Below are 24,642 nucleotides of genomic sequence, written 5' to 3' on the forward strand. Positions count from 1 at the left end.
TTCCGGCAGGGGGCGGGGCTTCCAGGCTCATTAGCATCCGGCGGGCCGGGACGGCCGCGGCGCCCCCTGCCGGCCGCGGAGGGCGCGTCTGCGGGAGGCCGCTGCGGGAGGCCGCCGCGGGAGGGGGGTGGGGGTCCCTAAACGCCCCAGGGGTTCCCGCGAACAGGTCCAAGGATTGGTCCTCGGATCCACCTTCATCTTCCCGGAAAACTTAACCTGGGGCAATAACTGGACAGAAGAAAAAGCAGTATGTCCAGGAACTTTATTTCCCCAAAGGTTAGAAACAACCCAAATATTCAGCGGCAGGAGAGGCAATACGTGTTTTCCTCCATTTTGCAGAGAAGTAACTAGCCCTAGGTCGCATTATACAAACGAATGAGTTGCTATGATTGAGTTAATCATTTTAAGAAGGCTGGATTTACTTGCCCGTGTCTTCTTCTTCTTCTTCTTTGTTTTTTGGCCTGGGACAGTATAGCTCAGAGCAGGGTTCCAAAGCCTAAGAACTTCGAAGGACTAGCTAGACCACGTAAACGAGCATTGGAGGCCAGGTGTAGACAAAAGGGAGAAGGGGGGACTGCAGTGAAATGGAAAATTCATCCTTTGTTTAAAGGGGGGGGGGAGGGCAGCTGCTATTCATCTTTGGTATCACTAGATCTATTTTTTGAAGGTTTTTGTGTGAAAACTTCTGACTTCTAGATGAGCAGCTGTACTAGTTTTCCATTGCTACAGTTACAAATTACCATAGTCTTAGTGGCTTAAAACAACACAGATTGGTTATTTTACAGTTCTGGAAGTCAGAGGTCTGACCCGAGTGTGAGGTTAAGGTCAAAATGCGAGCAGGGTGGCATGTCTTCTGGAGGCTCTGCAGAAGAATCTGCTGATTTGCCTTTTCCAGCTTATCAAAGTTGGTAATGGTGAGTGGAGTCTCTGTCACATCACGGACTTCTCCCTCTGCTCTCTCCTATTCCTGTTCCACTTTTGAAGACCCTTGTGATTACAGTGGCTCCATTTAGGAAATCCAGAATAATCTCCCTTTTGCAAAGTCCATTTGCCTTGTAAGGTAATATATTTATAGATTCCAGGGATTAGGATGTGGATATCTTTGAGTAAGCGGGCATTATTCTGCCTATCACAGAAGCTAATTCTGATTTTAAAAGTACTGTGAGACCAAAAAACCCCCAGGTGTGTGGGAGAGCACCCACAAGCTATTGTGTCTTTCCACGTGGCGTCTAAGAGTGCAGGCTCTGAAGTCTGATTGCCTGGGGCTAATGTGGGCTCAGCCACTTACCAGCCTAAGCTTTGCTATTCACTTCAGTAGAATAAGACTAGTAATGCTGCCGGCCTTATAGGATTGTTATGAAAGTAAGATAAGGCACATAAAATACTTAGCACCGACATAGTAAGTACTACATAAATGTTAGCTATTCATTTTTATAATAAATTCCTTTGGCTGTAGCGGTCTTTGGGTCTGCACTTACTGATCCATCTGTTCCCAAGACTGCATCTGGATGAATGCAGTATGTGTTTCTGGATCACCAAGTACATAAAAGAAGTTCTAGTGTAAGTCAGCGACATACGAAGAAATTGAACTCCCCTCTTCTATAGAATTGCACCAAATTATACCTTTAAATTTAAAGAATAATTCCTCTTAAAGAAGAACTGAGGGCTGACTAAACATCAGGTACATAACAGATAAAGAGTTCCACATATTCTCATTTCCTCAAGCAGGTGCCTGTCTCGGACGGCCGCAAGGTGCAGCCTCAAGTGATTCCACTGTAGGCTGGATAATAGAATTAGTGTCTTCTTTGTTCAGGCTCCAACTGCACATCACTGCTAAGCACCAGGGAGGGCAGGAGCCTGTGAGGAACCATCTCCGAACCAGCAGGGCCTCTGTGCAGAACTAACAGAGGCGTTCAGGCACCGAGCAAAAGTGCCTCCCACATGTGTGCACACAGGGACAGGTGCTTGACACCATGTCTATGGTCTACAAGGAAATTAGCATTACTGAGCCCCTGCAGACTCAGTGCCTCACTGAGATAATGGAAGTGTCTATACCATTTGCTATTTAAGTCAAAAAACATATTTTTTGCATATCTATAATCTGTAGATAGTACCATCACAGTATAAAGTATTCTTCAGCCCCACTTCTCTGACTGTATTTACATATCTGCATATTAAGCCTGTTTTTGGTTTTCATCAAAAGTAATTGATGTACCAGTTTTTAAGTATCTTCATTCACAAATTCATGTTTTCTTCACTGCTTTGCCCACTGGCTGACACCATTTCAATTATTCAAACTTATAGCAGCTGGAGGTACCTGTATGTATGTGTTACATGGCTATTTTATCATCATAATATCTGTTTTTATACCCCAAATCCTTTGTGGAACAAAATAGGGACTAGATTTTGAAACATAATTAAGAAAGGACCTGCTACTTAGTGATAATCACTGAAAAATTTCCATCAGAAGTAACCGATATACCAGCTTTTCAATCTTTATTTATAAATCAGTATAATATGGTGAGTCTTAATATATGATAAAACAGATTATGAAAAATATCATATTTACAATGAAACTATTATTTTATATTACGAATCATTTGATATGCTACCTTCTGCAATAGCATCATGGAACCAACTCTACCCTTTGAATGGACCAATTTTATGATTTTCCTACGAAGTTTTGAGTTAAGGATAGTTTCTCGCTGCTTCTTTCCAGGATCCAAGTCTTCAGACAAATCCCTGGAAACAAGCAATTAGAACCTGATCTCTCCAGGATGGAGGAGAAAAAGGACATGTTGTCACTTTTTAAAAGCTCACAGTTGCTATGCTTTGCAGGATATGGGAGAGAGGGGTACACAGTGGAGGAATACAGAATCAATCCCAATAAATATACTGAACATTTGTGAACTGTCAATATCAAGAATTAATTTCTAAAACACAAGTTCATACACAAAAGCTATCCTGCTAGCTGTTAATTAAATGCATAGACAATAGTCAAAGAGATGCTGTGCTTACAAAAACCACATACATCTTATTTATCTTTAATTTTAAAATAATTCATCCCCTTATTGGGTATGCAAGTGAGCAATGGAGAAAGTGGTGCATCTGCAATACCTGAAATTAAAAAAGAAAAGAAAAGAAAATGAGTCAGTTTAACAATGGCCAAGATTTGATGGCAGATTATGGACCCTCATGATGTACAGAAGCAGAACATGCAAAATAGGGCATGAGGGGATAGCAGACGAGAGCCAGGAGAACACTTAGAGGTAATTAGCCAGCCAAGAGAGAGGATCGAATGTAGTCTGCTGTTAATTCTTCCTGCCTGTAAAATAAGCTGACTACTTACCAGCTGGTGCTAAGGATTTCAATGCTTCTAGAAGATGCGGGCTGGAGAACTTTATTAGGCACCGGAGGGGCTCTTTTCTCTCCGCCAAGATGTCTCCATTGAAGTCACTTTTGAATTTTGTTTCAAGCTGTCAACGAATATATTTATAAATAACTACTAAATATATCAGCTGGAATGGCAAACTATAATGGAATCAGGTTATGCATTTTATTAATTCTTGTCATCAAGAAATACAGGGATTTTATTTTTATTTTTATTTTTTTATGATAGGCACACAGTGAGAGAGAGAGGCAGAGACACAGGCAGAGGGAGAAGCAGGCTCCATGCACCGGAAGCCCGACGTGGGACTCGATCCAGGGTCTCCAGGATCGCGCCCTGGGCCAAAGGCAGGCGCCAAACCGCTGCGCCACCCAGGGATCCCTTTTTTTTTTTTTTTTAAAGATTTTATTCATTTATTTGAGAGATCCAGCAAGCATGAGTGGGGGGAGGGGCAGAGGAAGAGGGTGGGGGAGAAGAAGGCTCAGGGAGCCGGAGCCAGATGCAGGGCTTAATCCCAGGACTCTGATACATGACCTGAGTTGAAGGCACATGCGTAACCCACTGAGCCACCCAAGTGCCCCCTAGTTTGCATTCTTTTTTTTTTAAAGGTATTTTTATTTATTTATTTATTTATTTATTTATTTATTTATTTATTTATTTATTTATGATAGTCACAGAGAGAGAGAGAGAGGCAGAGACACAGGCAGAGGGAGAAGCAGGCTCCATGCCGGGAGCCAGACGTGGGACTCGATCCTGGGTCTCCAGGATGGCGCCCTGGGCCAAAGGCAGGCGCTAAACCGCTGCGCCACCCAGGGATCCCCCCTAATTTGCATTCTTAACGGCAAATTAGCACCATCTTTTGTAATCTGTCATCTTGATGCAAAAGTATGTCTTTTGAGTCACTACCACTATTTATTTTTACCTAATCATGTAAGATTTCAAAAGTACACTATAGTAAGGAACACAATATAATGAGCCCCGTGTGCACATCCTGCAGCTGAAACCATTATCAATTCACGGCTAGTCTTGTATCATCTACAACCGTACCTCCCCGTTCCTTACTGACCATGGCAATTGGATTATTCTGAAGTAAATCCAAGACATGATGCTAATCCATTTAATATTTCAGTATGTATCTAAGAAAGACCTGAGAAGGACTCTTTTTAAAAATTTCACCATAACCACATCAAAAAAATTAGTAACAACCTCCCAATCCTTTAATAGCATTAAATATGCAAATCGACTGCTTCAATAGGTACTTGAGTTTTAGATTCTAATTTCAATTTTTTTTTTAGTTAAAATGACTCTTAAAATTTATTTTTATTTATTTATTGTTAAAGATTTATTTATGTATTTATTCATGACAGACCTAGAGAGAGAGGCAGAGACACAGGCAGAGGGAGAAGCGGGCTCCATGCTGGGAGCCCGAATCGGGACTCGATCCCGGGACTCCATGATTGCGCCCTGGGCCAAAGGCAGGTGCCAAACCGCTGAGCCACCCAGGGATCCCCGACTCTTAAAATTTAAAGGCAGAATCCTGAAATATTTAGAGGTTGAGTAATGTCTGCAACTACCTCAAACGGTTCAGAATAAATCAACAAAAAGAAATTAAGTAATTGTGGCAAAATGTTACAACTGGTGAATTGAAGCAAAGCGGAAATAGGTGTTCATTGTAATATCCTTGCAAGTGTTCTGAAGGTTTGACATTTTTCAAAATAGAAAAAGTAGGGAAAATTAAAAGCTTATAAGAATCAATGTGTACCTTGACTTATAGAGTATAGCTATTCTAAACTGTATATACAAACTGAGATTTGTGGATTCTTACTTATTCCTGATCAATGGTTCACTTTAGTGGGCAGAATCAGCCAGAGGGCTTGTAAGAACAGATGGTTGGGTCCCATCTCCAGAGTCCCTGATCCAGTAGGAGGACCACAGTGGGGCCAAGAATCTGCATTTCTTACCCATTCCCAAGTAATGCTGATATGGTGGGTCCAGAGACCACATTTGAGAACCAGTGTCCTAGAGTATGGGCTGTGCAAAGGAACTGGGTTAAAACTGCCATTTAGGGAGCACTAAATGAAAGATATCAATCACCTTTTCCCACTAAAAACAAATTAAAGAAAATAGGTGTCAGGCTTGAGTGATCAGATGAATGGCAGATTTAAAGTATTGCCTGTGGCTGTAGGGGGTGCTACGCAGAAAGAATTTTACTAGACGGGGGAGGGTGTTGAATGCCAAGTATTAGATTAGGGCAATCATCATATGAACCTTGAATTCTTCTATTGGGGGCACTGGGCTTGCCCCTAAGCTGGCCTTCTTGGTGGGCAGTGGCACACTTCTGGAATGAGCTAGATTCGCAGTACTGACTAGGCTACTGGTTTTTCTCCTGTGATGCCAACTGGGTTATGTCAGGACTTATTTTTTTCATTTATTCTTTTGTTCAACAAGTATTTATGAGCACCGACTATGTGTGTTGCTCTAGGTATGGATGGGCTAGAAAGGTAGAACTTACAATTTTCTCCCCTCAAAAATATAGATTGTGGCCAATTATACATAACTAAATTAATATGTAAGATTAAATAAAGGTAAATTCATAATTTCAAAAAGTCCCCTTTGCTAACAGAGGCACTTAATAAATATGATAAAAATGTCTATCCTAACTCATAAATTCATTATGCAAAATTAAAGTGATACTATACCTATTGTGCTAAGTAATGTATAGAATTGCTGCATCACTGCTGTACACTTAAAACTGCTATAACATCGTGTGTCAACTCTATTCAATAATTAGAAAAAATTAAAAAAGAAAAAAGTGATAAAGGAAAAGAAAGTTTCTTAAAGCTGTCCACTTAAAGTTTTTGTTCTTTTAAAAAAATATGGATAACTCGTAGTTCACATTTAGAGCAAAGTCCCACCTTATATTGTGCGAATTCTAGTCTTGGTTGAGAATAGTCTCCAAAAGTTTCTTGAGTCACTCTCTGGACTCTCTCTTTTTCTATTCTGTTTTCATGAATGATCCGAGAATCCACTAAATATGGAAGATTTCAAAACAAAACAGATATTAGAAATGTATTTCATCCGTAAAGTATCCTCTTTTCATTCCTTTCAACTTGCTCGTGTCATTTAAAAATAATGTTTAGTTTCTTCTCTTGATTGCAATAATTCCTTATTAAAGGAAAGTTGCAAAGCACAGGCTGATAATTAAAATAAAAATCCCCCATTCTACCAATGCATAGAAAGCACTGTTAACACTTTAATGTATTTCTGTCTAGCCTTTTCCTTAATGAATAGAAAGATAAGTATTTTCTAAACTGAGATGATAAAATACACACAATTTTGCATACTGCTTTCTCTACTTAACATGAAATTAACGGCAGTTCCTATGCCATTGGAAAGTCATAAAAATGTTTATTCATAACTGCTGTACCATTTCATTTTATTGCCAAATCATTGCTGAGAGATAGGAAAATGTTCATTTCTATAAATCTAGATTGTATCCCACCACTCTTCTCAACTTTCTAGTTCACTTCAGTAGTTTCTTACTCTCTTCTCCAGGGTTTTTTAGGAGAGACTCCTGCCATCTTCAAGTAGCAACAAAGTCACCATTCTGATTATTCAAGGATCAGTTTATCCAGTGCATTTGGAGACAGGGCTCCAGGGCTCCACACTCAAGACAGATTTGGATTTCACACCTGGCTTTGGTGATTACTAGCTGTGTAACTTTGCCTAGCAAGTTACTGAACCCTTCTGAATCCCAGCTGCCTAATGAATAAAGGACTGTTCAGGAGACCACTATGAAGATGAAGGAAGTGATACCTATAAGCATCTGAGTGTGGTGCTTGGCACAACAGAAATGCTTGACTATAAGTTAATTTTTAAGTGTTATTATTTGATGTTCTGGTAAATTCTAAAAGGAACCTATGGTAGCTTAGTTTCCCTTTTCATTAAAAATTTTTTTTAAAAGATTTTATTTATTTATTCATGGGGAGACACAGAGAGAGAGGCAGAGACCCAGGCAGAGGGAGAAGCAGACTTCCCATGGGAGCTCAATGTGGGGCTTGATCCCAGGACCCCAGGATCATGACCTAAGCCAAAGTCAGACATTCAATCACTGAGCCACCCAAGTGCCCCCCCCCCAATTTTTTTTTTCTTAAAGATTTTATTGAGATAGAGAGAAAACGTGAGTTGGGGGAGGGGCAGAGGAAGAGGGAAAAGCAGACTCCCTGCTCAGCAGGGAGCCAGACATGGGATTGATCCCTGGACCCCAAGATTATGACCTGAGCCAAAGACAGCCAGCCTCCCAACCCATTGAGCTACCCAGGAGCCCCTTAGTTTCCCTTTTCAACAGAAAGTTAATTTTCAATTTTTCTGAAAGCAGTAGATAGTTTTGAATCCGGCTCCTAGGGAATCCCTGGGTGGCTCAGTGGTTTAGTGCCTGCCTTCGGCTCAGGGCATGATCCTGAAGTCCCAGAATTGAGTCCCACGTCGGGCTCTCTGCCTGGAGCCTGCTTTTCCCTCCGCCTGTGTCTCTGCCTCTCTCTTTCTCTGTCTCTCATGAATAAATAAATAAAATCTTAAAAAAAAAATATCTGGCTCCTAATGATTAGATGTTTTACCAAGTGACAGAAATCTAAAAAGGAATGATGTGCTTCCAAATTTCGGTTTTATCTTAAAACACACATACTGTGTATATCCAGCTCCAGGGATTTTTCCTGCAGAGGTGTAGTGGAGTTGTAAGTTTCAAAGGTCTAAAAAAAGAAAAAAGAAAAAAAGTGAATCTTTTCCTAACTTTTAACATCTTGAAATATAAATAATAAATGGTTTTAGTACATAACAGCTTGTCAAATCTTATCTTTATTTATTTATTTTTTTTCAACAGAAAGAGATTTGAGGCCACATCCAGGCTGAGTTAAGCATTTCTCCCAGAGCAGGAGGCTGGCAGAGGCTGCTGGGCCAGCAGCATGTCTGTTTTGAATGAGAAGCTCTGTACTTTGTTAGCATAAAAATGATTCTGGATGAAGCCTGGGTGGTAAGTGGAAAAGCTAGAAGAATCCCAGGCAGAATTTGCAATGTGATGCTTCAGCTTTATAGCTGCATCTTCATTACTGTAAAATATTCCCTGAAGCTCCTTTTGGAAAAATCATTTTGCTACTGAAGCCAATCTCTCAATCCCATCTTACTTGCAGTTGATGTTTTTATAATTAAGCATGTGACAGTGTGAATTTTCCTAAGAATGCAACTGTCATAGCAGAACAGGTGGGAGGGTGGAGGGTAAGAGGGGAGAGGGTTACTGTGGGCAAAAACCATTAACTTAGTGTTAGATTTTTTTTCCATAGAATGGCTTGCAGAGAGCCATCACTTCTTTCTACTTAAAAGAGATGAAAATACACATAAATATAACATATCTAAGGGCTCAAAGATATACCCAGAGCACTAACAATCCATCTACAGGAGTCTAAACATATGAGCACACTGTTGCCATGCAGAGAAAATAATCCCGAGTCTGTGAGTAAAGCCAGATCTCTTATCATGAAAGGAAACAATGCCTTCAAATAATTTCAACAAACAAATAAACTGTGGGATTTAATAATAAACCAGTGCTTTCCCCCTTCCTTGTAATTCCTATATCACCTGCTTGACTAATGGGACAAAAAAATTAATTCTACTTCTCTCGGGCATAATAGAATAATATAATTAGCTTTGAAAGACAGTGTCAAGTTACTCCAAAGATAAATTCTAATTGGAATAGCTGATTTGGAAACTGGGATCTGTAACAAACTCTAGTGAATAGTGAATAGTATAAAACACAATGCAATTTAACAAAGAGGACAGTGAGGCACTGTGGTTTCCTTTTATGTTAACTCACTAAAGGCTTTTCTCCACTTCAGTAATATCAGAAATAATCTCCTTCTGTTGGAGGTGGATTTTCCCACCTGCTCAGATGCTTCTAACACAAGTGTGAACGAGAAAATGGAGATGTGCTTACCTGATTATACTGTTTAAAAACAATAGCCTTCAGAGAGTCCAGATACCGGCTCCTCAGGTCCATTTTCACAATTTTATGGTGATTGCTAGCAACTGTCAGTGCCTGGAAGTGAAAATTGGCAAAACTATTAGGATTACCACATTTATCCCCCAATATCTGTAATAACTATAATATTTGGTTGAATTTTTGTATTAAGCACACATTACTTCTAGATTAACAGACAATAAGAGAGAACTCCAAACTCATGCTTGTGCCATGCTACCACTTGTAGAACACTTTCTGCTTGTTTTAGGAAATCAAGAATTACATGTGGCATTTTATATAAAATGCATATTGAGCAGTTTAACCCTACCTAAACCTCTAAGAGTAATAAGAATATTATAGCTTATAGTAATTGGTTCCATACCTGACCCAGAAGAGGTATATTGCTCCTCAGTGGGCAGGAGGAAGTGAAGGCATAGGGAGTCTGGGAGTAATATACCACATAAACAGGTTTGTACTGGTTTGGCTTTCTATACTGCGTTCCCCAGGCAATTCGAATCCATACTGCATTCTCCTCAGCATCTCTGAAGCTGACCATCACCTTAAAAATAAAAAAAAAAAAAAAGAGTTAAGTTTCCTAATTAAAATCTGTACCAGGGGTACTGGCTGGCTGAGTTGGTACAACATATGACTTTTTTTTTTTTTCTTTACAATGTATGACTCTTGATCTCAGGGTCATGAGTTCAAGCCCCATGTTGGACATAGAGCTTACTTAAAAAAAAAAAAGCCACACACACACAAAAATCTGGGGCGCCTGGGTGGCTTAGTCAGTTAAGTGTCTGCCTTCAGTTCAGGTCATGATCCTGGAGTTCTGGGGTCGAGGCCCATGTCGGGCTCCCTGTTCAGTGGGGAGTCCACTTCTCTCGCTCCCTCTGCCCCTCTCTAATAAATAAAATCTAAACAAATAAACAAAATCTGTGGCACCAGCAAGTGCTCTTTAGGGGTGAAGGATGTTACTATAACCTTGCACACAGGCTGAGATCCAGCAGTCTTTTCTACTTTCCATTACAGTGTTTAGGAATCTTTGGAAAAAGATTCTGTGGTTGTTTTGGAAAGATACATTATGCCTTGCCAGGTCTTTTGGAAAGAAAACAAGTTTTAAATCCTACAATCAGGATATCCCAATTTTTCAATAATTTCTTGGGCTTGTTTAAAAAAAAAAAAAAACTGTTCCCTGACATGTAAAAATTTATGAATGAAGGCAGCCTTGCAAATGACATACCTGTTTCATAATGAAGCCGTTTCAGCATCAAGCACAGACCTAGTGTGCACTATAAAGTTTAATAGTAAGATTTCTATGTAGTGATGGGCTCTAATATATTAATCCTAATGCTCATATGCATTTAACTCAGATGCTAATAATTACTCCAAAGTAATGTGGTAACAATATAGAAAATTCTATTTCATTTCCATTTCATGGATAAAACACAGATTTTTCCAAACTTCTAAATATAACTGCCAGTTGGTTTGGAATTTAATAGCCTGTTCCTAGATACTTAGGCTCCCCCTCAATTCAGCTTCCCCTGGGAGGCCAGATCCTGGTCAGGAGACACCCGAGACAGGCACAGTTGGCTTGCCCACATCTCTTTACTTCCTCCCTCTTGTATCCCACTCCAGAAGAAGCAGGCTGCAATGTGGCTGCTGGCATTAGCAAAGAAGGCAGTTATTCTGACTCTGCCCACTCTTTATCTGGCTGCTTTCCTGTATTCCGTTGGTGTGTGATACAAGGAACCTTCCTTGTGTGGTGTGGAGGGTGTGGAGCATGTGGAGTGTGAGGAGCTTTCCTGTATTCCCTTTCATGATAAGGGATCTGGTCTTACTCACAGACTCAAGGTTATTATTTCCTCTGCATGGCAACAGTGTGCTCATGTTGAGACTCCTGCAGATGGATTGTTAGTGCTCTGTGTATATCTTTGAGCCTTAGATATGCTATACTTATGTGTATTTTCATCTCTTTTAATTAGAAAGAAGTGATGGCTCTCTGCAATATTTCCTGTATTCCTGTACTTCCTGTTTTCCTGTATTCCCTTGGTGTATGATACAAGGAACCTTCCTTGTGTGGTGTGGAGGGTGTGGAGCGTGTGGAGTGTGAGGAGCAGCCTGACCTTCTCGAGTGAGCAGCACAGTGCTTGGCCCTAACAGGCGCTGAGTGGACCTCTGCTGGCTTAAATGGAAGAGGACAGGGTCTAACTCTGAATAGCCTCTTTGTGTCACATTACAAAAGCAAAGCCTGTAAAATCAAGATTGAATGCAGTATGTGGAGGGAACATTTTACCAGAGGGAGAAAATTGGTTGTACTCAACATATTCAGGTAATCTCTCTAGCCCAGAGTGAGGATAATTTAGGTACAGCCTTGTGGAGAAGCTTAAAGATGTGTCCTCCCTACATTGGATGTATAGTTGGGCATACATGTTTAAGTATACAGTTTCCTGGAGGTCCTGTATCACTTCTCAAATTTTTCCTAAGGGTCTATGATCCAAAAAAGATTAAATAAAGATCAATGGACTAAGAGAAAAGGATATTCACAGAACCAATATAATCTTGGCCAGGTAGCTTTCAGATATTAGGTCTCACATTCTTCTAGTAAAGATGATATTCAGATACCTGAAGAGGTAGGGCTCAAATGCAGACCGTTACTATTTTCCTAAGAAACTACCTTAATAGATATCATCCTTTAGTAGTCAGGACAAAGCATTTTTTATCAAGGATAGCTCAGATAAATATTGTTCAAGCCTAACTGGCCATGGCCACAAAAAAGTTTAGTGTGGTAATCAAATGTAACTTACAACACAGAGAATTGCTACATATTTAATTATATTAGTATATTTAGCATAGACTATCATTATTATACCACATGATCTACAGGTATTAAAAGGAGAGTAAATATGCTACCTTTTTACAATTGAAATATATATTTTAGTTTGTCTTTTCTTTCTTTGTAAGAACATACTGTTTTGAATAGTTTTACATGGTAAGATAAAGAGTTAATCTCTCTCTCTCTCTCTTGCACACAGAGATACACACACTCTCAAAGGCTCTGGATGGGATGTCCTGTAGCACAGGCTCCACCCATTACTCCCCAGTTAGGTTCCCAGCTCCCTCTCATACCAGCTTCTCTACCCAATTGGTTCAAGGGCGGGAAGTTCTTTTTTTTTTTTTTTTTTTTTAAGGGCAGGAAGTTCTTGACCTGAAGTCCCTGGTCAGAACTCAGAGTGCTTAAGAACTAACTGAAATTTAGCATCTTCTTTAATTGTGAAGGTAGGCAACAAAATGTGGAATGTTAGGACCTGTTTGTTTTTTGTAGAAACTGTCCCAAATATTTTCTCAATTGTTGGCACCTGCCTCAAAAATATAATTTACGACTTTGAAACTGTTTTTTAGACCTACTATGAGAGTACTTACTGTGTTAATTAAGAAACACATGATGACTACAGCACAACTTAGTATTTTAATGCCTTAATAATGGTCTTTTAACATATCTTGTTTTTCTTGTAATTCTATGTATTATAGCATTTAAAAATAATCTTCTGGGGATCCCTGAGTGGCTCAGCAGTTTAGCGTCTGCCTTCAGCCCAGGGCATGATCCTGGAGTCCCAGGATCAAGTCCCACATCAGGCTCCCTGCATGGAGCTTGCTTCTCTCTCTGCTTGTGTCTCTGCCTCTCTCAGTCTGTGTCTCTCATGAATAAATGAATAAAATCTTTTAAAAAAAATAAAAATAATGTTCTAAGAAGTGGTGTGTAAGTTTCACTAACAGCAAAAGGTGTCCTTAGCAAAGAAAGGTTAAGATGTCTGTCCTACAGCAGCGGGCAAGTTTATTTTCACTCCAGGAGTCTCTACATGGCATGATATCACCATTGTCAGCCTTTAGGAAAGTGGGGTTATCCAGCTGCTAGTTAAGTTATGAAGAGGAAAGTAGGAAGTTGAGTTGAAAAACAGGGTTAGCACATGTGGGCCAGCTCGCAGCAGGGGAGCCAGGGAGACAGAAAAGACACAGGGTGGTGGGCGTCTGCTGGCCTTTCAAGCAGGAAGATCTGACCAATAAAAAAGCTCCTTTGTTCTCCCAGCCTTTCCCACTAATCTGCCTGAAATTCATTCAGGAGGCAAAGGCTTTTGGCACACTGCAGTGACAAAAGAAGAAATCTAACCACTGAAATACATGGCCATGGAAGTAGGAAGATATGGGAGCACATTTCACTCTTCTAGAATGGTCAGGACAGGAGGCGTGGGGTTCAGACCACAGAAGTTCCTGGTGCTGGACGGAAGGGCAGGAAAGACTGTCAAAAGGGAAGAAGACACTGAAAGGGAAGGACTCTGACAAACTCTGAACTGCAGCTAAGAGCAGCTCTCTCTACGCTTTTGGCATGGGGTGAACAGGGTGGGAACATGGTTTCTCAAAAGGATTTAGCCAGTCGTGTTTGTCTTCATAAAAAAGGCTGCTTCCAGAAGGGTCCAGACCAAATATCTATATTTATGGACAACTGGCTAGGGATTCTGGGCCAGTGAGGCTGGTTGTTTAAAGAAAAGCAGGTGCACATGCCATACCCACGGTCCATATGGGACTCTCCTTTAATCTCTGAAAAGTGTATTATCTCATGGTATGAATATCTTTCAAATATAATAAAACATAACAAGAACAGAGTAACAAAGAGTAATTATTCACAAAAGACAAAAAACACCCCCCCACCCCCGAAAACCCAAAGAGGAGACATACCTTCTCTTGGCTCACAATTACCCTTGAATTAATTTATAAATTAAAGTAGACCCCCACTCAACATGATGAAGATTTCATTTTGTAAACCTGATAAAATGATTCTAAGTTTCTTCTTGAAGAATAGCCAGGACATTTTTGGTAAAGAAGAGTAACTGGGGGTAGGGACAGTGCTGACTTGTTTTAATGGTTATTAAAATATTTTACAAACCACAGAATTAGAGGAATGAGCGATTTGCAGAGAATGTGCTCAATCCATTCATCCCCAGCATCTGTTGCACACTTGCCTGTGTCAGAGAGGGGCAGGATGGTCGGTTTTCTCTCAGGGGAACTATGACAATTAAAGTAGGAAAAGGGAAGAGTATGGTGACAGTAGCACAGGACAGGGGAATTGCCATGGGGGGAGGGCAGAGACACTCCCTGAGGGAGCACTAGTTAAGTGGAGGCCAGAAGGATGGGGAGGAATGAGCTGTGTCAAGGCCAAGTAGAGGAGGTTCTTCCAAGGAGGAGAGGGAACATCCTGTGGCAAGTTCAAGAACTGGAAGAAGACTGGCTCAGTTTGGCTGGAGTGTAGAGTACAGGTGTTGGATGTAGGAGTGCACAAGGAGAAACTGATCAGAAGTAGAACAGACTCTAAAAGCATGAATGAATCTGAAGAATCCAATGATGATGAACCAGTAGAAAAAGCTCAATTAGTCTACAAATGGCACTGGGACAACTCATTAGCTTCTGAAAGGGAAATGATGAACGACTCCATCACCACCTCCCTCCTTGCTTCCACTAAAGTAAGTTCCCATGGCCGAACCTCACCGGGGGGCAGGCTGAGTGCAGAAACTTGGGGGGTGCTCTGGCAAAGGACAGAAGGCAAGGAAGGGAGTCAGTCAGAGACAATGAAGTGCACTTTCGGATGGGCAGAAGACAACCAGAAGACAGAGATGGAGGATCAAGAGGGTCTGCCAATTCTTGTGACCTTCCTGAGCACCAGAAATGGATGTTGTGCATCTGGTGCAGGGCAGAGACTAAGCTGTGAGAGCCTGCCAGTGTCACCATGAGGAGCATGAGCTCAGAGTCACCTGCCTGGGTTTAAACGCCAGCTCTGACGCTTACCACTGGGAGACCCACCTTGTTTTATCAGGAGGGTGCAGTGAGTTAGTGACTGGCAAGGGCTTAGCCCAGGGCCTGGCACACGTAGCTGTTTGCAATCAGCATTACTGGGGAAAGAGAACCATGGGATTTTATGATATCACCAGTGCTGCCAAACAGGGAGGTTCTCAAACTTGACATTAGTATCACCTGGAGGGCTTTGGCCCACCCCTATGGTGTCTGAGGGAGCCCAAGAATTTGCAGGTCTAATACGTTCCCAGGTGATGTGGATACTGCTGGTGTGGGGATCATACTGTGAGGAGTACGGCCTTTCAAAACCCAGTTTCAACACAAAGACAAAGAGCAGTGGCCAGAATGCAAGGGGCTTAAGCACGAAGCCGGCAAGGGTATATTACCCTTTCAGAGGGTCTTTTTGGAAAGGTTTTTGAAGTCGCCAATAAATACCACCCTTCCAGCCTGTTCTGCTAGACCCACTGCTACACATAAGGCAAGAGTTGGTAGGTGGAGGCCAAGCATGTTTATACATAGCAGAGTGGGAAGCAGTAGAGACTATAAACTTGAAACAGAACAGAGAATAGCAAACCTGCGGTCCTACGAGGCTGCAGGAGATGGATTCCAACCTTTCACAGGAGGGGTGCTATAAGAACATGCTCAGTGACAAGCAGGTAGGTACAAGTATGGTGGAAGTCACAAGGGGTGAGCTGAGCAGATGGAAAGACCACTGTGTATGGAGAGGGAACGCTACCATTCTGGAAAGGACAGCCAGAGCACGGTGACTGCAGCAGGTTTTTGGGAATGTCTTGCCATGCAAGGAGAACTAAGGCAGATCAAGGTGGGAAGAGAATGAAGTAAGGGAGGCCATTAAAAAAATGACTGCCTGAACCTACGGGACAATATTCGGTGGTGGGTGCCTGGGTGGCTCAGTTGGTTGAGTGCCTGACTCTTGATTTCAGCTCAGGTCATTATCTCAGGGTTGTGAGATTGAGCCCTGCATTGGGCTCTGCGCTGGGTGTGGAGCTTGCTTGAGATGGTGTCTCTCCCCCTCTGCCTCTCCCCTCACGCTCTTTTTCTCTCAAAAAAAAAAAAAAAAAGGGGGGGGGGGACGCCTGAGTGGCTCAGTGGTTGAGCATCTGCCTTTGGCTCAGGTTGTGATCCCAGGGTCCTAGAATCAAGTCCTGCATCAGGGTTTTTGCATGGAGCCTGCTTCTCTCTCTGTCTCTGCCTCTCTCTGTGTCTCTCATGAATAAATACATAAAATTAAAAAAAAAAACAAAAAAACCTCAGTGGTACTTGTGGAATGGCAGCTGAAGATTCACGGGTGCTCTAGAGCTACACTGCCAGTTCTGTAGCCACCAGCCACCCGTGGCTACTGCACTAAAATTCACTACAGTTATAGAAGATGAACATTACACTTCCTCGGTCACACTGGTGGCCACATGTGTTACTAGCTAGTGTACCAGACAGTGTGGATTTAGAATAGTTCCATCATTGCAGAGTTCTACCCCCCAGTGCTCCTCTGAGAAAGAAGCATTTGGCCCTGAATTGACAGGTGAGGGGAGAGGGAAGTTTTCATAATTAAGCAGGATTTGTCTTTGATCTGGCTTAGCATAGTATGGGATATTAACAATTAAAATCCTTACCAAAAAATATTTTTTTAAATTTTTTATTTTATAAATGTTTATTTATTTATGATAGTCACAGAGAGAGAGAGAGAGAGAGGCAGAGACACAGGCAGAGGGAGAAGCAGGCTCCATGCACCGGGAGTCCGATGTGGGATTCGATCCCGGGTCTCCAGGATCGTGCCCTGGGCCAAAGGCAGGCGCCAAACCACTGCGCCACCCAGGGATCCCCCCTTACCAAAAAATAAAAAAAACCCAAGGTAGTAGGTAAATTTTAACTGCACAGATGTCTTGATATTGCATTTCATGGAAATTCAGACAAATTTAATTCTTACATTTTTCAATGCTCTCTGAAGAATTTTCTTAAATGAACTTTTGAATTGTTCCATATCAAAAAGGTCAATGTCTTCACCTGTCAAAGTGAAAAGAAAAAGAAAGACAAATCAAGGGAGTACAGTGTTCTAGAAATACATTTGCAAAGACTCTGAAGGTAAGCATTCTGTGTAACCTCGAAGAGCTATAATGATCAAATCAGAACAAAGCTGTCGGGTACCTCAGACACAGCATCACCAAATATATTTTTCATTTTTCCCACAAAAGAGTAATTTTGAAATTACTGATTTTGAAAGAAGAGACATTTAAGAGGAACATATTGCTATTCATTTTTAAATTGCCAAAATATAAAATCTAAGTGTTCAGTTTAAAATGGAAAACACTGAAGTCCCTGGCTGGCTCAGTGAGAAAAGCATGTGACTCTTGATCTCAGCATTTTGAGTTCAAGCCCCGTGGTAGGCACAAAGATTACTTAAAAAAAAAAATTAAAGATTTTATTTGTTTATTTGAGAGAGTAAGCAAACAAGAAAAAAGGAGCAGGGGAGAGGGGCAAAAGGAGAGGGAGAAGCAGACTCTCCACTGAGCAGGAAGCCTGACATGGGGCTTGAACTCAGGACCCTGGGATCATGATCTGAGCTGAATGAAGGCAGATGCTTAACTAACTGAGCCACCTAGGTGCCACAATTTTTTTGAAAATGGGAAACATTACCTGGTCCTTTACTCATCTGAAAAACATCCCAAACTTTCCGGTGCCGATGAAATTGAGTATCTGAGAGAGGAAGGAAGAGCTTAATCCTGTTATATCCTAGAACTCTTAAGTAATGTGCTTATAAATACATATCTCAAATATGTATTTAACATAACATGACACCAGAGAAATTAGGTCAGACACATTTTTGTTCAAAATATACCTTTTATATGGATTAAATTTTCTCCCCCCAACTATCATCTCACCCAGGCTATTTTCCTCCCTTGCTTGGATGCTCCAACAGACTCCTATAGGTTCTCTCCCATCCTCCCCAGTCTCTGTCTCTGCACTGTAACCAGTGAGCTCTGAAAAAACAAGAACCTGATTCTTTCTTGCTCATAATCTTCACTGCTCATAAGGCTTTGCATTATTCTTAGTATAAAGACTGAAATCCTCCAAGTGGCCTCTAAGGCTCTGTATCATCCGCCTATCCATGCCTCATTTGATTTGACACCTCCTATATCCCAGAGTTCCCATTTTTAACCTCTCCACTCCTCTACTTCATCCTCCTGCTCCAAGACTTCCAGCACTGTGCCCTTTGCTCTTCTGTTCCTTAATCTCCCATCTTCCCTTTGCCTAGTTAATGCCACCCATCCTTTGGCTCTCAGCTCATGTCCTCAAGGAAGTCTTCCCTAAACCCTCCGTGTGGCAGATCCCACTCTGCTCACACAGAGCCCCTCTATGTTATCCTTCATAGCATCTGCTATAGTCTGCAAGAAGGCATTTGTGTGATTAAGCAACCTGCCTCCTCCATAAGACTATGACCTCGTAAGAATGAACTAACCTGTTTGACCCACCAGCACCTAGAATACAGCCTGCCACTTAGTAGTGCTTAATGAACATCTGAACAAACATGTGAGAAATGGGAACTACGTGGATCCACCATTTATAGTCTCGATGTAATCCAATCGCTGAAAATTAGACAGACTTAACCAGAGGTTGATGTGTAAATGAATTCAGCTATTTCATAGTTGGAGCAGAATACAAAGCTAATATTTGTTATGCACCAGGTCATAAAAGGAGTTAATATAAGTTGATAATAATTAATAAATACCAGACTATGTTCTAAGAACTTGACAAGGACTCTTTATTTTATCCTCATCATAACCTTATGCAATGTTATTGTTATGATGTAGGTCTGTCAAATGATAATAGTAAGGCATAGAAATTCTTCCTCTCTAATAGACTTACTCATTTATTGATCCCATTTACTATCATCTCTGTTATGTTCCCAATGGCCTCCCCCAGGACTCACAGGGAAACAATGATAGAGCCATGAACCGAACCCAAAAAATCTGGCCTACGCTCTGTTGCTTCTTGACGAGGAGAGTAGACATCTTAAAAAAATAGAAAAGAAAACTAGGACACAAAGGAAAAGACCCAAAGATGAGGAAGGAGAGGGGAGGTAAAAAGCTACATTGTAATAAGAACATTGTCAGAAATATATTTTCAAATTCTGCTAATAACAAACCCTAACACAAGTATCTACTATGTGCTCCTATAGCCAGTGACCCTGCTAAGAGCTTTCCAAGAATCTGATTTAACCCTCCAAGCCACCCTGTGAAGTAGGTGCTACTGTTTTACTCCATTTTACTTAGGAGGAGTCTAGGCTTAGCAAGGTAATGTGACTTCTCAGCCAAGTCACGACTGGTACATGACAGAAGAGGGATGGAAACCAGGTCCACCTGACGGAAGAATCTGAGCCCTTACATACAAAATGGCCTCTCTGATGAAATGGGACTGGGAAGTGTAAATACAAAGCACCGACACTCACAAACGATGTCTAAAAGGGCTGCATCATGGACACTTGCACGCTTCTTCTGAAAGAGAAGATAAAATATTTAGTGGTGATAGTTTGGTTCTGCTCCACTTGCAGTACATTTGAGGGTTGCTCAGAGCAACTGTGTCCAGTTTATGCTCTCCTGACAAGTGTCTCAGTTCAAGCACTCCCCACTCTTCCCCCAGTCTACTTCTTGTTCATCACTTTCAGGCTCTTGTTTTGTTTTTAAATCAGCTCTATCCTTCTCAACTTTCTCTACATCGGGGTCTCCCAAGAGGGCACAACTGACATTTATTAGTTGGATAATTCTTTGTGTAGAGGGCTGTCCTAGGATGTTAAGGAACATTCTGGCTTCTACTCACTACAAGCCAGTGGCATTCCCATAGCTCTGACAACCAGAAATGTCTCCAGACACTGTGTCCTCTGGGAGGTAAAACTGTCCTAGTTGAGAATCACTGCCCTATACATTTACATTTACATACACATATATTATATAGTGTTTTTCAATGTTGTACATAAAGATCTAGTTTATCCTTTTCAATCACTGAAGAATATTTTGTTATGTGGATGTATCATTATTTATCTATTCTCCTAGAATAGCTGTCTCCAACTTTTTTTTCCAACTTTTTGTTTTTTTAATCAAGGCTACTTAACATTTCTATTTATATATATATATATGTACATATATATATATATTTACATGTTCATACCTAAGTATATAAACGTTTACCAATTATAATACTTATATATATATACACACACACACCTCCTTGTTTTTTTATTAATTTTCATTTAAAAAAAATATTTTATTTATTTATTCATGAGAGACACAGAGAGAGAGGCAGAGACACAGGCAGGGGGAGAAGGAGGCTCCCTGTGTGGAGCCCAATCCCAGGACCCCAGGATCACGACTAGAGCCAAAGGCAGACGCTCAACCACTGAGCCACCCAGGTGCCCCATTAATTTTTCCACAAAAATTTCCCACAGTGGAATTGTTGAATCATAACGTGTATTTATTTAAGAGTGATTGAGGGAAGAATGTACAGGGATATGAAAGTTCTTTGTACTACACTTGCAACTTTTCTGAAAATCTGATATCTTTTTAAAACAAAAGGTAATAAATTCACATGAAAGAGGTCTTTTTTCCATACAACTTTAGTTTGATTTGTCAACATATAGCATAATACCCAGTGCTCATCCCATCAAGTGCCCCCCTCAGTGCCTGTCACCCAGTCACCCAATAAAATCTTTAAAAAAAAAAGGAAGAAAGAAAAAACCAAAGGGGTGGTGTGATGTGCAAGTTTCATCATTTTGAACACTGTTACCTCGCAGAGCAGAACCAAGTCCTGAACAAGAGATTCCTTTCTCTGCCGGAAGTTTACATTCTGTAGTTGCTTTTCAGACAAGAAATCCCAGGCTTTGAGGATTGTCATCATTTCAGTCATTGGGATTTTCAAGATAGTCCTCTTGAAAAACTCGGCCACAGTTTCATCCATCTCTTTGGCACTTTAATAAAATAAAAACAGCACAATAAAGTATTAACCAAATATAAAAGTCTGACTTAACTGGGGGCACCTGGGTGGCTCAGTGGTTGAGCATCTGCCTTGGGCTCAGGCCGTGATCCCCGGCTCCTGGGATTGACTCCTGCATCAGGCTCCCTGCAGGAAGCCTGCTTCTCCCTCTGCCTGTGTCTCTGCCTCTCTCTGTGTGTCTCTTATGAATAAATAAATAAAATCTTTAAAAAATAAAAAAGTTTAACTGAACTGAATTTTTCAGCATGTTTTTAGCCAGGATTTTGATTTGTAGGTCAAACACCCAAATGTTTATCTTCTTTCAGGCACTCTGCAAAGTGTTTTTCAACGGGAGGATTTATTTATTTTCTCCTTAAGCCGTATATTTAAATATACTTTGGAGGTTTTAAAAATTAGTGCTCTCTTCTCCTTGACTGGCTAGAGTATTTTGATCTTTTATGGTAATGATATGTAAATCATTCATTCATTTACTGATTCATGTAACACAATTTGAGCACCTGTGTGTGCCAGGCACTTCTAGAGGCAAGGGGGATAGTTCCATCTTTAACTGTAAAGACAAAAGTCCCTGCTGGTATGGAGAATCCATTCTAGTGGGGAGAGAGAGGCAACAGGAAAATCATAAAATGTGTTAAAAGTGGTAAATGCTGGGACGACTGGGTGGCTCAGCGGTTGAGCGTCTGCCTTCGGTCAGGTCATGATCCTGAAGTCCCAGGATCAAGTCCCTGCATGGAGCCTGCTTCTCCCTCTGCCTGTTTTCTGCCTCTCTCTCTCTGTGTCTCTCAGGAATAAGTAAATAAAATCTTAAAAAAAAAAAAAGTGGTAAATGCTGCAGGGAGAATGGAACAGTGCTAGGAAATGATCAGTAGTTAAAATAGAGCAGGCTGGCGATGAGGTGGCAGTGGAGCAAGCAGGCCTTGTAGAGAAGGGGACATTTGAGCCAAACAAGGGGACAGAGTGAGCCACAAGGCTAGCTGGTGGAAGAACTCACTAGACAGAAGGAACAGCAAGTGCAAAAGCCCCAGGGCTTTCAAGGAACAGGGCGAAGGATGCCTCCAGTAAGGCCGGAGTGAAGAGAGAGAGAAGGCACAGAGGAGCAATAAGGTCAGAGAACATGGAGGCCCAGGGATCACTGCAAGGATCATGGCTTCTACTCTGACAAACTGGGGACTGGAAGATTTTTGAGAAGAGGTGGGATCGGTCTGGCTACTGTCCTGGGGGCGAGGGTGGAAGCAGGAGGCCAGCCAGGAGGCTGCTAAAAGGCAAGTAAGAGATGAAGGTGGAGAGAAGCAGAGGTGGCAGGAAGAGGTCAGACTCTGGATATGCTCTTAAGGGAGAGCCCACAGGAGTTCCTGATGGACTAGATGTGGGAAATAAGAGAGAGGAGTCAGAGGTGATAACAATGTCTGTAGCAGGCAGCTGGAGGAACGGAGCTGTTACCTGAATTAGGGAAGACTAGAAGTGTGGGCAAAAGAAAGCTCAAGAATTCTGTTTTGAACATGTACATTTTGAGATTAATTGTTCAACTCCAAGAGGAGATACTGGAATAACCTGTGGGATGTATTGGTCTAGAGGACACAGTAAGAGATGGAGGTAAAGAGGACGGTAGTCTCTTTCTCCTTTAAGATGTCACCAATTAACATAGTGCTGCTCTCTCACTTTTCCTGCCCGGTGCCTGAAGGGGAGATTCTTTTAACTGTCCAACAAGTCTTGAGCCCCAAATCTGGGCAACTGACAAGGGCAATGATCTTCATGAGCATTGCTCAGTGGCTGTCTCACAGCTGTGGCCCTGGGAAGGGGGTTTCTGAGCCTTTTTATTATTTTCCTCGGGGCAGAAGCTGTGGGCCAAGGGTGACAGCTGATCTTAACTCTGCTACTTCATTTGGAGACCCTGATGCACATCTCCCTCCCCCACCCCGGGCCCCTTTTAAAATATGGCACATAACAAGCAAGCAAGTGTGATTTCTAAAACAAGATTAAGGATAGATGCAGAATTTAAATTTAAATTCTCTGCCTTTCTTGCAATACAAGAAAAGAGCACACGGAAGATGCAGAAATCAGCCTGTCAGTCTCCTTTGCTTCCACCATGCCTACGAGATTTGCGGGGACACAGAGAGACGTGCCCCTCTACAAGAATCCAGGCTGTGATTTACTCCTACCATTTGAGTGTTTGTTGAACACTGTACAAAATCTACACAAAACGCCATTGCCAACTTCCAAAAAAAGATACTGATAGTCAACAGGATTTTAAGAAGATAGTGAAAACAGCAGTTAAAGCAAAAATAAAGCGAATTATTAGGAGTGGTTTAGAAAAACAACTGAATTAAGAACGTGAGAACGGAATCAAGATCATGAGAACTGAGCCTGACTTGTTTTCTTATCCAGATACAGGACCAACCTCCCTCAACGTCAACACTAAAATCCTCACCATGGTCTACAAGACCCTGTGTTTGCTTCTTGCCTCCCTCCCCATCACCTACCCCTCTCTCCCTGGCTTTCTGAGCTCCAGCGATATTCACCCTGAGTTCCTCTAGTACGAAGGGATCTTTCCAGAGAAGGGCCATTGTACCTGCAGTTACCCCTGCCTAGAAGGTTCTTCTTGCACCTGTTCACGTGGGGCTCTTGCAATGGAGAGCTAAGCTACCTCAGCTTGGATAGCTTCTAGTCTGACTTATTCTGACCACCCATTCTAAGGGTATCTCCCCACCTTCTAGTGCATATGGTCTTTAATTATCTTGCTTTAACTTACTGATTACTGTATTGCTTTACAATATTAGGAACGATGTCTGCTTTCTTCATGGCTAGTCTCTAACTGATCAATACACACGAAATGACATGTTAGATACTCTCTGTCAGCAGTGTGCTGAGGAGATAAAATAACCTGGAAAAAATCAGGGTCCAACAGTCAGTGATGTATCAAACCAACGTCTCCCATCGAAAACACTGGATCTGGGGGTAAACTTGTAAAACCGCAGATTCCCGGGCCCCGCTGATTTGAACTAGTAGGTGGGCTGCACCGAGCGGGGCGTGAGACCTTGCATTTTTTTTTGGGGGGGGGAGCCTGATTCTCTAGAATCCCTCGGAAGACTCCATTCTGGGTAGAGTTTGCAAAATGCCTTTCTATAGACTTCTGGTAGATTCTATGGACTTCAATCTCACCCATAAGGTTGATAAACCCGAGTAAACGCTTCTGGTTCCCCGTGACTAATTTCTTTTTAATCCTAGCTCTTAGCACAGGGCCTGGCATATAGCAGGTGCTCAAGTCACTGGTTCAATGAACGCAGGACAAAAAAAAAAAAAGAGCCCTTTTAGGTGAACTTTTCTGTAGATTTACGTGGAGGAGCTGCCACCGGAGTAGAAGGAAAAACACAAGAGGCCCACGGATGGAAAAAAAAAAAAAAAA

The 24,642-nt window shown here is 41.6% G+C and overlaps 1 protein-coding gene across 4 annotated transcripts; it reads right to left on the reverse strand.

The window, feature by feature from the left end:
• Positions 1-2,479: 2,479 nt before the first annotated feature.
• On the reverse strand, positions 2,480-24,546 carry CENPN (centromere protein N). 4 transcript variants are annotated; one of them, XM_035716604.2, is made up of 12 exons: positions 24,399-24,546; positions 23,989-24,120; positions 21,036-21,216; positions 19,705-19,750; positions 17,892-17,951; positions 17,185-17,261; positions 9,781-9,957; positions 9,375-9,476; positions 8,073-8,136; positions 6,304-6,416; positions 3,350-3,476; positions 2,480-3,117 (listed from the first exon to the last, which is right to left on the reverse strand). In XM_035716604.2, the coding sequence occupies exons 2-12, from the start codon at positions 24,036-24,038 to the stop codon at positions 3,035-3,037; spliced, it is 1,080 nt and encodes a 359-aa protein (XP_035572497.1). In that variant the 5' UTR covers positions 24,039-24,120; positions 24,399-24,546; the 3' UTR covers positions 2,480-3,034. The 4 variants fall into 4 exon arrangements, with proteins under 4 accessions (XP_035572497.1, XP_025282720.2, XP_048966635.1 ...); XM_025426935.3 differs by lacking the exon at positions 24,399-24,546 and having other exon boundaries at positions 19,705-19,747; positions 23,989-24,197; XM_049110678.1 differs by lacking the exon at positions 24,399-24,546 and having other exon boundaries at positions 23,989-24,193.
• Positions 24,547-24,642: the final 96 nt, after the last annotated feature.

Source organism: Canis lupus, chromosome 5 (genome assembly GCF_003254725.2).
Source record: "Canis lupus dingo isolate Sandy chromosome 5, ASM325472v2, whole genome shotgun sequence".
Classification (NCBI taxonomy): Eukaryota; Metazoa; Chordata; class Mammalia; order Carnivora; family Canidae; genus Canis; species Canis lupus.

What these genes read in the sequence shown, in the direction of transcription:
- CENPN (XM_035716604.2), bottom strand. Translation starts at nt 24,038, where the DNA reads ATGAAGAAAGCAGACATCGTTCCTAATATTGTAAAGCAATACAGTAAT. An exon ending in ACTTGGTTCTGCTCTGCGAG is followed by an intron (nt 19,751 to 21,035) that starts GTAACAGTGTTC and finishes CTTCTCTTTCAG; the next exon opens with AAGAAGCGTGCAAGTGTCCA. An exon ending in AGCCCTTTTAGACATCGTTT is followed by an intron (nt 17,952 to 19,704) that starts GTGAGTGTCGGT and finishes TTCCTCTCTCAG; the next exon opens with ATACTCAATTTCATCGGCAC.